Genomic DNA, 12,038 nt, shown 5'->3' with positions numbered 1-12,038 from the left:
GACCATATCCACCAGTCTTTGTTAAATTCTAAGGCCAGTTCATTTCAGAGATCGTGGTGCCCATAGATGCAACAACCGCCATACGCCAAAAACGAAATTATGAATCGAAAAAAAAAAATACACAAAAGTCTTTTTCATAATTATCATATCTTTATTTACATTATTAAATCGTTGATGATGTTTTAATACAATGATTTATTAAGAGACGAGAAAATATCGGAAAAAATTGTCACTCATTGAACCGCTCAGGGCGACTTTTCATCATTTCTTCGACTTTTTTATACCTCCTCCAGCTGAAATGAAAGTTTGTTTTTAGAGTTAAGGCGATATGTCTACTGTATGTACATTTTAAGCGCAACTAATATACTTATAATTGATCGTGCTTGTAATGTTAATTTAAAAAAAAATAAAGAGAAATTTATGATATAAACAGTCAAATCGAATCTTAAGTCTTTAAATTTTAATTCTCAAAACTAAAATGATTTGAAATGAAATATATTGAGCAGGTGATAGGCAGTTTATGAGACATGAACTAAGATACTTATCAAGAGTACCCCTTGAATTAGTAAATGTAACCCCCTTCTTAACTTACTTAAAGGTCCTCCTTTCGCAGCTTTTGCCTTCATTTCGTTTAATTTTTTCTGTTCTTCTTTTTGTTTTTGTTTGGCAGCAATTTCGTCCTAAATCACAATAAAAAGGATTCAGTTTTAAAACTAAAAAAAAATTCTAAACGTTTTCGAAGGTATCCTTTCTTCTCTTACATCGTCCATCTCTCTCTTTTCTTTTTTTGGTGCCTTCAATGGCTTTTTCTTTCCACCTAAAAAGGACAAAGACGGCACAAAAATGAATATTACACTTCTTAAATTGAAGTAGACAAACTTATTTTCAATTTCAATGGTTTGTTAGAATCGTTTCAAAGGAATGTCTGAGGATTAAATATATTTAATTGAAAAAAATATTTATTTCTTTTATATTAGTATATTTAAGTCGTAACGCGGCTCGTCTCCGCGGATTCAAGAACAAAATCTCTTCAAAACACGAGATTCGAGATTCCCTCGCCCCTAAATACCCTTCGATCACCATTATTTCACCCGATAGTAATTCAAATGTTTGTTCCCGACATTTGGGGTTTCTGAGTTACTCTTACCTTCTCGTCCAGACATGTTAACAAGTGTTTTCAAGCGAGAAAAAAATAATGAGTCGACAACTAATGAATGCACCTTATCGATGACGCGTAGATAGGACGAGTTCAGAGTTTGCACGCCGTGGCAAGCAGCTTAATCAAATTCAATTCGATTATATTCGCAGAAGACCTTTTCTCGCCTAGGAAAAAATATCTGAAATAATGACGCGCAACCAACGAATTCAGTGTAGATAATCAGATACCCATTTCCATCGCCGATGACTATGTACTAAAATTCATTAAAAAAAAAATTTGGATATCATTTTCAGAAAAAATTTATTTCATTAGAAAAGTGCTTAAATTAAATAATAGATTCAACAAATTACACTAGATCAATTTAATCATTTAATTCCTTGAGCGTGGATTTTCTTAGCATGATAACAAACTATGCGAAAATCTAGCAACACAAATGAGAAACAGATAAGGACAACCACAGATTCCCAGGAGCCTATCACAGATCCTCCACGCAAGGTTCTTGCGATTAACCCTTTTTTATTATCCATACCCTATGAATTTTCCATACCCAGAGTTACACTTTTTCATAAAGAAGCCCATTCAAAGTAAATCGATGTCAATAAAGTATCGATACCATTTTCTATACCTTTCCCATGCCCACAGAGAATAAATAAATAATAATTTCCATCATAGCTTTACCAGGGCCTGAAAAAAATTCCCATTATCCAAAACTTTTCAAATATCGTAAGAATCCTGTTCACAAATGATGATGATGGTGATGATGATGATGATAATGAGCAGGCCGTCAAGTGGTCCCAAAGTTACCACTAGGGGGAAGGCTTCGATCAAATTTTCAATTTGGCAAGGCGTAAGTACGGATATTAGATGGCAGGAAAGGGCATCAAACACGGGCAATTTTCTATAAAAAAGGGAATATAAACTTTTTACCTAAAATTAGGAATAAATAGGCAAACACTTTTTGGCAGGAAGAAGGGCCGCTTGATAGTTCGATAATCAATTATTCCATTGTAACCATAGTAACCATAGTTCCGTCGTCTGTCACCTGCAGAAACCGATTCCAATCGGTGAAATCTTCCGTCTTTTTAATCGTCGTCGCCGGTTTCGACTTTTTCTTGCGCGGACTCTTCGTCTGGGCGGCGGACGCAGCGCGGTCCGGCTGCTGTTGCGGGGTATTCCCTAATTGCAGTAACTGTTCGTACGACACACCGTCCGGTAGTTTATCCGTCTGCTCCTCGCGCAGGTATTTATTGTGACGTTGAACGTGTTTGACGTTTCTCAGATGCGAATCGAGCGTCGCTTGCGTCGCGCCGCGGTACGGGCAATGCGGGCACGTATACGGCGTGCCCAGGTGCATGCGACGTACGTGCATGCGTAAATGTCGACTGTTCGACGTCACGTACGGGCACGCCGGGCACTTGTGCTTCGGGTCCAATACGGTCACCGTATTGTTCTGAAAAATCGAAACGACGAAAAAATTAAAATCTGTTTTTTTTTTCAATGTCAGCAACTTTCCAATGTTAATGAGCAAAACCCACAGTGGGTTGATGATTTTACTAATTATTTTCTGACGGTTTCGAATTTTTAACTAAACTCATCATCATTATTACAATTGAATATCACGAGTTTGAATACCCAATCGCACAGTTGTGACTTAAGTCCAAAAGTGGTCTTAAATCTTAAAACCGGTCTTAAGTTGTAAGATTGGCTTTAGAACTAAGTTGGTCTTAGACTGGTCTTATGTCTAATCCATGACTGTGCAACCGGCTCCTGAGAACCAATTTTGCATTTCGGTTTTTTTGATGATGAAAATTCGTCAAAACTTCAAAACTGTTAGAAAATAACTTGTAAAATCATCAACTGCGGATTTTGCTGATTAACTCTGAAATATTGAGATCATCATCAGTGATTTACCTTAGTTGTACTAATAGCTGAACCGACGGCAGCCGCTTCTTGCTTATATTTCTGATGCACCATTTTATGCTGCACGACGCGATGATGTTTATTGAGTTCGCACAGAAACCCCGTCTGAAACGGACACAAGTGACACTTATACGCCTGACCCTTCGGGTGTTTGCGACGCTCGTGACGCCGTAGATTCATCGACGTGTTCGTCTCGTACGCGCACCGCGTGCACCGGTGCGTGCCCGGCGTGTGCGTCTCCATGTGTCCGCGTAGCATCGTCGACGTCTTGTACGCTTTGCCGCACGTCGAGCAGACGTGCGGACGCTCGTTCAGATGTATCGTCTGCACGTGAACGGCGATGACGTTCTTCGCCAGCGACGTGTACGAACAATGTTCACATTTGTAAACGGTTTTCCCCGGCTCGACGAAACCGTGCTTCGCGAACATGTGATTGGACAACGCGAAACGACTGCTGCTCACGTACGCGCAGATGTGACACTTCTCCGCCGCGCGTTCGTCTTTCCTCCGCACCTGCTGTAGCTGTGACGGTTTCTGCAAATCGACGCCGTCTTTCGTTTTGTGTGAATCGTTCATGTGAGCCTGCACCAGTCGGCACCGGTACCGCGTGAACCCGCATTGCCCGCAGCTGCGCATCTTCAACGCGGACAGCGGCGAATCGGATTCGATCTTCTTCGCGTGCGTTTCGAACACGTGATCGGCGTACGCGTCGACGAACTCGAAATCGCGCTCGCACGTTCGGCACGACGCTATGTCGCGCAGGTGCCGACCGTGGAAATGTTCGCGCATCTGCTCGAGCGACGCGGAGCTGCGGTCGCATTCCGCGCAGTAATAACGAGCGCTACGACGACACCGCGTGATATTACACAATAGAAACCTCGTCTCGCCAACGCTGAACAGAGACGAGCAACGAGAACAAACCTTGTTCACAACCGGTTCTCGATCAGAGTTCGTATGCGTGCGCGTATATTTTACGATCGCTTTTTTCTGCGCGTGATCCGAAATTCGTCGACAATTACCGCATCCCCGGTTCGCGTGAAGCCTCCACGCGACCTGAGATCGGAAAGCTTTGCGACATCGCGTGCACACGAGCGTCAAGAACGCCGTGTGCCGTGATTTAACGTGCGCGCGTAAATCGCGCCGCGTTTCAAACGTCCGCGCGCACTTGGCGCACGCGTGTCCCAAGGTCGTCGGGTGTTTCGCGTAACGATGCCCGCTCAACCGCGACGCGGAAACGGTCGAAAACGAACACAGCGAACAGGTATAGGTGGCGCCGCGAGTGACGTTATGAACAGCGAACGAGTGCTCCTCTAGTCGAGCGCTGGTGAACGTAGCATATTCACAAACCACGCACGAAAAACGCTTTTTCACTTTTAGCTTGAACGGCGTTTGTTTCGCCGGGGTTTCCCGGAATTCCCAAAAATCTTCGACGTTGCCCCCAGTTTCGACTTCGGGGAAAACTTTAAATTCGCGATCGATCGAATTTTCGTCGCTTTCTTCGTCCGCTTTTTTATCGCCGGTCTCAACCAACTGATCGAGAAGATCGTCGTTATCGAGTATCGATATAGATGGCGCTTCAATCAAACCGCTGCCGTTGTCGTCGACAAATTTTTCTATTTTAATCGCCGATACGGTCGCCGGCGGTAACGAAACGACCGATGACGATAGATAGTCCGTTTTTAAGAAATCGTTGACGACCAAATGAGTTCGTCGCTCGTTTCCCGCGGAGTTCGAGTCGTTATTCGCGAGATTGATTTTCGCCATCACTTTTTCGACGATGCTTTCCGCGATGTTCGCGTCCTCCGATTCGTCGTCGTCGGTGGCGGTCGGTTTTCGAATACGGTCACAAAACGCGATCAAATTCGGAATGTCGAGTTGGACGGCGATTTCGCGATACGCCGCCACGTTCTCGAGGTTCATACGCGTCATCGAACCCGTGTAGATGAAATCGACGATGTCTAAAAGCTGGACTTGTGTCAGTCCGAGCATTTCGTATTTTCCGAGCCGGGCCTCGTCGGCGGACTCGTTCGAGAATATCGACATCAGCGAACCGCTCGAAGCGGCTACAAATGCTCGGTGAGCCGGCACGACTAGTCCGTTGGCCGTTAGCTCGATGTCGCAGAATTTTCCGTTCAGCCGCATTTCGTTGAACTTCGGAAGTAAGTTGGCGAGGATTTCGCTTTCCGGTAATGTCTCCATGGTTAAACGGTCCAAAATCTGAATGAAAGATATCAGTTGTGAGAACTGGGAAAACCGGTTTTAACTCATCAACCTTTCTCTCACGATTCCGGTGCTCAAATGCCAAATATAGATTTTCCTGAAATAAATTGATATTTAATTGATTACACTTCTTCAACATTGACCACTTTTTTAAGAACAAAATTTCTAGAAATAAATGTCTTTTTAGACGGGAAAATAAACTTTAACGACAAAATTTTGTTTCATTCCGTTGAGAAATAAATAAATCTACGATAATTCGGCAATAAACTAAGTCACCTTAAACAAACGGATAATTTAGAGGCGATTGGAAATAGCTTTCTTCTCGGTTTTCAGATTGTCAGATTTTGGAGGATGTCGAAGCGACAAAATCAGAGGAACAAATTCAAATTCAATAGTATTTATTGGTCTTTTAAATGCTACATGCGATCCATAATATATTTTAGCATAAAAAAAGATAATCGTGTAAAGAAATGGTTTTGGTAGAGTTTACGTGAAAGCCCTCAAGCTATTTTGAGTGAATTTTCTCATCTTGATGTCAAACAAATATCAAAAATTATTTATCATTATTTATGTTGATATCAAATTTTACTACCCGTACAAGCTTGTATCAAATTTTATCTGAGTTACATTTATTTAGAATTAATCACATAAATTGCATAAGTCCCACGTAGCTGGGTTTCGAACCCGATTGAGTGGATGACGTCAGAAGGTCGGATATGTAATATAGGAACAAAATGGCGTCGATCCTCGCGCAGCCCTCGCTGAAACAAGCAGTTTTAAAGACATCTAACCACTTAATTACCGGTCATGTAAGTAATCTATCGGAGTCTTATCATTAAGACGATGGCAATGATTATTGATCAGTGAGAGATTGGAAAATTTGGAGCCGTTAATCGCGTTTAAAACCGCGTAGTAACGCCGCTGAGCCAGCAGGGGAGTCATCGGAGTGCATTAAAAAAACTGCCAGCCAGCCAGGTGCCCGCTGTCCGGCTCCCATCATGAATTCAACCTGCACGGTTCACAATCGTGGCTCTATCTATTAACATGGATCTATGCTTCAGTTTGATCAAGATAATGGTGGCTGCCAAATTCTTGTTACCTTCTTCATTAGAAACTTGGCCTTTTTTCACATGACTACTTCACTGGTTGACTCTTGACTGACTTGTCAAAAAAAAGGAATGTTGTCATAATTACCACTTGGCGCAATCAAGACCTTTAATAAAACTGTGTAGCCTAAACTGTTGGCCCTGTCATGTTTCTGTAACAATATATCTCTCTCCATTTCAGGCAAAAATGTCAACATTTAGAAATTTATCAAAAGGAAAAAAATTGGTGAGTATTTTGGCATACAGAATAGAGGCCTTCATCGTCATCGTCATCATCATCATCATCATTTTTAAAGGATCTGTGATAGGTTGTGGATATGTTATCCTTCTCGATGTTTCTCATTTGTGTTGCTAGGATTCGCGTAGTTAACGCGAAAGTCAGAAACTCCCAAGTCTCATTTGGTTAATATTTACTTACGTTGATTAGTAAAAAATTATAAACACATTGATTAATTTCAGTGTTTAGAAAATTAGTAATTGAAAAACCTTTTTTTAATGATTAATTTTGTTTTTTATCGTTTTTGAATAATTTTCTAAGAAACGATCAACAAAATTAACTTTTTAACACAGTATTTTAAACACAGCCTTACACAACCCCCTTGTTGAATTTACCATTCCTGGCCAGGATCATCGTGAAGATTATTGTTTGATTTAATCGCAATTCTTTGAATGATTCCTGATATGTTTCAACTGACAACTTTATTATACATTTACTTTATATTCTACTTGGTATCATCTTATGCAAATACATCATTCACACACCTGTCATTGTTTAACTCAGTCAATATTTGACTGAATCTCGGGCGCAATAAAGAAGTTTATCCGGGGTTTCCCATCGATCCCTTGGTCTTTCTATCTGTTTATTTAACTATTTGTTTCGATTGTCATTTTATGTGAAGTTACTGTTTAGTGATGCTGGTCAAAATGGTAAAATATAGTTAAGGCAGGTTTTTTCGATTGAACGTGTTCTGGGTTTAGGAATATCTATTCATGGATTACAAACTCTCTACCGGCCGCTTCTATCAGGTTTACAGATTACGCCATTTTGGAATAGGTAGAGAGTATTCTGGTTAAAATGAACTCCCCAGAAGAGAATTCCTGAATCGGTAGAGACCAATCAAAACCTGCCTTAAATATTCAAATTTCTGATTGTTCTGTGGGTTCATCAATATAGTGTCTGAAAAGTCTATCGATTTCTGAACCCAGTTCCGCAGTTTGATTTAGAGGACTGATTTTGAATTATTTTAGAATATTTGAAGATAAATCAAATTAAGATCTGCGTCTCAAATTCTGCCTGAAAACTCCACAGTTGATTCAGTTATAAGTAAATTTTGATTCTGAAACATTGTAAAAATGTATAATAAAAGACAGTGAACTGTGGAACTGGTTTTAATGAAAGGTAAAGACAGTGAACGAGCGACCACCGAACGATTGACCTCGGAGCAAATCTCATAATTTTCTTACCATTATTGATGATTTGTAAAATGTGTTTCAGTTGCTCGGAGTAGCCGGAGCTACCGCAGTCGGAGGCGCCGGAGTAGCCCTCGCTTTAAACCAAGCTGTGCATGCGGCCGAATTAACTTTGCACCCGCCAAAGTTACCGTGGAGCCACAACGGACTTTTCCAATCTTTCGATCACGCGAGGTGAGTTTGAGTTTGACTCAAGAGAGTGAAATTAGTTCATTTTTCAATTAATTCATTCAGAAGTCAAACTCGCCTAACGCCGAGTTTTGGAACATCTGAGAATCATGGAACCACTGTATTTTATCTATAACTAGGAACCATACTCTGTATACTGCCATCAAAGTGATATGAAAATAACATGACTCAAAACTGTGCAATCCATGATTCTGTTTTGAGTTACAGCTTCAGACTCTCTGTAACTGTCAATCAAAGTGACAAGCTCCGCCCCCGGTTTGTTTATTTTCAGTATACGTCGCGGTTATGAGGTTTATAAGCAGGTGTGCGCCGCTTGCCACAGTATGCAATATCTACACTATCGTAATTTAGTCGGCGTTTCTCACACGGAGGATGAGGCCAAAGCGGAGGCAGCTGAGGTAAGTGAGGCATTCATTCCTTATGACTTGTTGATTCCTTAACCCTTTCGCTACTTGATAATTGTGCACGCCCAGATGGTATTAGTGTAATTTTGATGATGCTGTAATGAAAATCCTTAAATTTCGAGAAATATCCATAAACTCCTTGAAACTCCTTAAATTCTGGGATAGTCCTATTAAAAATTTTCAAAAGGTCCTTTTCAGAAGACATGGTATTCTATTATTCTTCACTGTGTGACTTGTGAATGAAAGTTGTTTCACTTTGAGATTTACAGTGAAACCAAAACTGCACACGCAACAACTGACCAAAATTTGAGAAAAACGGGGATTTTGTTTTTGAATTTTCGACTTTTTTCCTTATATATGACCGCGAAAACCTCCTTGAATTTTGAAAATTACTCCTTAAAAAGTCCTTGAATTCTGGATACCAGGAATTGTAGGAACCTTGTATATGGTTGAAAGGAACTATAATGAAAGAAGACAAGTCTTCTGCTAAACAGTAGTGTGCTGTACACCTCTCCAGGCCATACATAGCCAACCGAAATATTGGTCGCTATGGTATACAATAGGCAAAATAGGAGGCGCTTGAAACATGAGTGAAATGCCCGAGAGTTTAACTGATTTGATATACGTATTTTCTGTAGGTAATGATCAAAGACGGTCCCGATGAAGAAGGGAATATGTTTGAACGGCCGGGTAAACTAGCGGATGGATTCCCGGCGCCGTACGCTAACGACGAGGCAGCTCGTGCTGCTAATAACGGAGCTCTACCTCCCGATTTGAGTTATATTACGTTAGCTCGTCACGGCGGTGAGGTAAGTCGTTTAAAAGTGAAGTTCCGGATTTCCCTTACCTCGGACAATATTTGTCAGTCCCGTGCAATTCAAGACAAGTGTAGACATTTAAAGACTCAGTTCACCCTTAATGCTGTCAAACATTTGAGCGAGTGGTTCGGGCAAGTGGTTAGAGCGTTCGACTGTGGGAAGCCAGGTTGTTAGTTCTAATCACGTAGATGACTCCCTGTAGCTGCTCGGATGTTACGTCTCCCCAGGGAGAGATGACTGATATATGGAATAGAGTTATAGGCTGGGGGTAATGATACCAAATTTTGGGCGCATCTGAACTCGCTATGGTTAGGACACCTGCTCTATATTACTATTGTTATATCATTAAACATCGAGCAAATCTTTACTCGTGATGTCATCTGTATTTGAAGGATTATCTGTTCGCGTTGTTGACTGGTTACGTGGAGGATCCACCGGCGGGTGTCTCCCTGGCAGACGGACAACATTACAACCCTTACTTCCCAGGTGGCGCTATCGGTATGGCGCAAGCTCTTTATAACGAGATCATCGAATACGAAGATGGTAAGTGTTTGCTGTTTAGGGAACTATTGGAATTTGTGAGAGATGTTTTCGAAATTATAATGCGCGACGTTATTTTATAGGTACACCGGCGACCTTGTCCCAGCTTGCGAAAGACGTGTCGACATTTTTGAGTTGGGCCTCGGAACCGGAACACGATGTCAGGAAGCGAATGGCAATCAAGGTAAGGATGATAGTCTTGTTTTTAATTGACCAGTTTTCCAGTATCGTCTGGGTTAAACAGAATCTCAGAATATATCAAACTGTTCTGTTATTTTAGACTCTAAAGAGGGTCTTCTTAGATGCATTAAGCATATGATTAGGTATACCCCTTTCAGCTCCTTGGAGCCCAATACTCTCTGGGTTTATCTGGGGTAATGTCAGCTTCCTGTTGTGGATCAAAGGGTCTCATGAGAATTTGGCAAAATCCTAAAAATATAGATAACCCCATTTATTCAAAGGCGCTCGATATCAAAAAGAGTATAATTTTGTCTCGAAAAATCAGTATAGGTCAGTTTCAGAAAAACAGATCTTTTTGATCAGGAATTTACAAGTTGGAAATGAAAAGTTGTTATTACGACGTCTGGTAATGAATTGTGAATATTTTTCCTTTTTTTTTTTTGTAGCTCCTGTTGGTTTTCCCGTTTCTCATACTGGGAAGTTACTACGTTAAACGTCACAAGTGGATGGTGTTGAAGAGCCGTAAAATAGCCCGCGTACCGCGTAGGAGATAATGCGAGTTCGCGTAGGAAATTAAATCAATAAAAACATAGGAGAATAATTTATAATTAGAAAAGAAAAAAAAAAAAAACCGAAACGATGTTTACGAAATTTAGTGAATTTTAAACGGTGTCCTAAAAGTCACCAGCTTCTTCGAAATTAAAAACTAGATGTCACTTCTTCAGTCTCTCGATGCTATGTATTCCGAACTGAATTTCTCTGTAAATTAGTTATACCTCTTTCTGTGTACGTCCTAGATCTAGATTATAACACAACTCAGGTTTTGAAGAGTGTAAGTCCGGGTCCAGTGTTTCATAGGCCGGGTTCTTTTCTTTTTTTCATCGAAATATCCGCTCTTGAAGTCTGCTGCTTACTTTTATTAAGACATGGTATCAGAGTTGTCTCTACGGGGAAATCATTAACCTCTGGATCCAGTTTCACGGTAGTTCGACTCAAAGAGTTTAAATAAGATTGTTAATTGCGTTTTAATTTTCGAGTCAAACCTGGATCTCCTATTCACAGAAACATAAGTAATGTTGTATTCAGAGTAGAATTTCAACTCAGTCTATGAAACCCGCCCTCGGTTAACGTGAAATCAGCTCAAATAGCCTCCCATCGTTTTGTTTCGAATTTGTTATCAGTGATTAGACATTCTTTAGACTCGAGTGTACGTGAAATAGCTTACGTAATTTTGAATACTAACTACTAATGATAGAAATTTTAAATTCGGATTTCAATGTGTGTAGATTAAAGTAGAAAGGACGACTTTGTACATATCCGTTATTTTCATTCCTATACCGTGTTTGTACTAGAAAAATAAGCAAGATTTTAACCGCAGAATGATAATAATCGAAAACAACTTGGTTTTATTTCGTATAATCAACCCTCCCAATATTTACGTAAATTTTCAGGAATAAAGATGAACTAATTTGCTAGTTTTATTAGTGATAATAACATTCGGTCATGTTGCATGATGTTTTGGTGTTTAAATTATTATTATTCACCGTTTGTTCAGTTGTTTGGACCAAATATAGCAAGTTTCTGTTGGTGTGTGTAAAACTTACTTACATAAAATAATAAATTGACTTTTGAATTAACAAATTTAAGTCGACTTAAATCTGTGGTGATACTTGTTCTCACAGTTCCATGCATGTATCTATCTGCTGACTGGACCTCGCACTCCCCCCTACCTTTACCTGGATCCTGCTTCAGACTCTTAATAGTTATATCATTACTGTTCCAATTCTTTATTGTCCACACTTCACGATGTGTAATTCGTTCGAGACATTGAAAATGAACTACAAACGTTAGACAATCTTGGCACGCTTTCTAAAACTGTCCACACTTCACGTGTGTTCAGAATTTCACCAGAGACATTTTCGATTAAAAATTGCCTATAAACACCAGACATTTTGTTAGCACCCTGTCACCAACTGATTGTCCACACTTCACGTGTGTTCAGTCTCATCTTTTAATTGAAATTGAACTAAAA

At 40.3% G+C, this 12,038-nt stretch overlaps 3 protein-coding genes across 3 annotated transcripts; 1 reads left to right on the top strand and 2 right to left on the bottom strand.

Annotated features, from left to right (window-relative positions):
- Positions 1-137: 137 nt before the first annotated feature.
- On the bottom strand, positions 138-1,255 carry LOC141901555 (translation machinery-associated protein 7-like). The gene is made up of 4 exons (XM_074788868.1): positions 1,148-1,255; positions 762-817; positions 593-680; positions 138-293 (listed from the first exon to the last, which is right to left on the bottom strand). The coding sequence occupies exons 1-4, from the start codon at positions 1,161-1,163 to the stop codon at positions 262-264; spliced, it is 192 nt and encodes a 63-aa protein (XP_074644969.1). The 5' UTR covers positions 1,164-1,255; the 3' UTR covers positions 138-261.
- Positions 1,256-1,508: 253 nt separating this feature from the next.
- On the bottom strand, positions 1,509-5,640 carry LOC141902244 (uncharacterized). Its single transcript, XM_074789888.1, has 3 exons — positions 5,576-5,640; positions 3,071-5,396; positions 1,509-2,609 (listed from the first exon to the last, which is right to left on the bottom strand). Exons 2-3 carry the CDS (start codon positions 5,276-5,278, stop codon positions 2,157-2,159), a joined length of 2,661 nt encoding a protein of 886 aa, XP_074645989.1. The 5' UTR covers positions 5,279-5,396; positions 5,576-5,640; the 3' UTR covers positions 1,509-2,156.
- Positions 5,641-5,992: 352 nt separating this feature from the next.
- LOC141901323 (cytochrome c1, heme protein, mitochondrial-like) lies at positions 5,993-11,627 on the top strand. Its single transcript, XM_074788489.1, has 8 exons — positions 5,993-6,108; positions 6,587-6,631; positions 7,901-8,049; positions 8,336-8,462; positions 9,107-9,277; positions 9,679-9,829; positions 9,910-10,010; positions 10,453-11,627. Exons 1-8 carry the CDS (start codon positions 6,034-6,036, stop codon positions 10,558-10,560), a joined length of 927 nt encoding a protein of 308 aa, XP_074644590.1. The 5' UTR covers positions 5,993-6,033; the 3' UTR covers positions 10,561-11,627.
- Positions 11,628-12,038: the final 411 nt, after the last annotated feature.

This window comes from Tubulanus polymorphus, chromosome 3, assembly GCF_964204645.1.
Source record: "Tubulanus polymorphus chromosome 3, tnTubPoly1.2, whole genome shotgun sequence".
NCBI lineage: Eukaryota > Metazoa > Nemertea > Palaeonemertea > Tubulaniformes > Tubulanidae > Tubulanus > Tubulanus polymorphus.
Note: the sequence above shows the minus strand (reverse complement) of the source record. Positions and strands in the feature narration are given on the sequence as shown.

What these genes read in the sequence shown, in the direction of transcription:
- LOC141902244 (XM_074789888.1), bottom strand. Translation starts at nt 5,278, where the DNA reads ATGGAGACATTACCGGAAAGCGAAATCCTCGCCAACTTACTTCCGAAG. An exon ending in CAGCTATTAGTACAACTAAG is followed by an intron (nt 2,610 to 3,070) that starts GTAAATCACTGA and finishes TCGATTTTTCAG; the next exon opens with AACAATACGGTGACCGTATT.
- LOC141901323 (XM_074788489.1), top strand. Translation starts at nt 6,034, where the DNA reads ATGGCGTCGATCCTCGCGCAGCCCTCGCTGAAACAAGCAGTTTTAAAG. An exon ending in CAATCTTTCGATCACGCGAG is followed by an intron (nt 8,050 to 8,335) that starts GTGAGTTTGAGT and finishes GTTTATTTTCAG; the next exon opens with TATACGTCGCGGTTATGAGG. An exon ending in CCAAAGCGGAGGCAGCTGAG is followed by an intron (nt 8,463 to 9,106) that starts GTAAGTGAGGCA and finishes TATTTTCTGTAG; the next exon opens with GTAATGATCAAAGACGGTCC.
- LOC141901555 (XM_074788868.1), bottom strand. An exon ending in AAAAGAGAGAGATGGACGAT is followed by an intron (nt 681 to 761) that starts GTAAGAGAAGAA and finishes ATTGTGATTTAG; the next exon opens with GACGAAATTGCTGCCAAACA. An exon ending in TGCGAAAGGAGGACCTTTAA is followed by an intron (nt 294 to 592) that starts GTAAGTTAAGAA and finishes CTTTCATTTCAG; the next exon opens with CTGGAGGAGGTATAAAAAAG.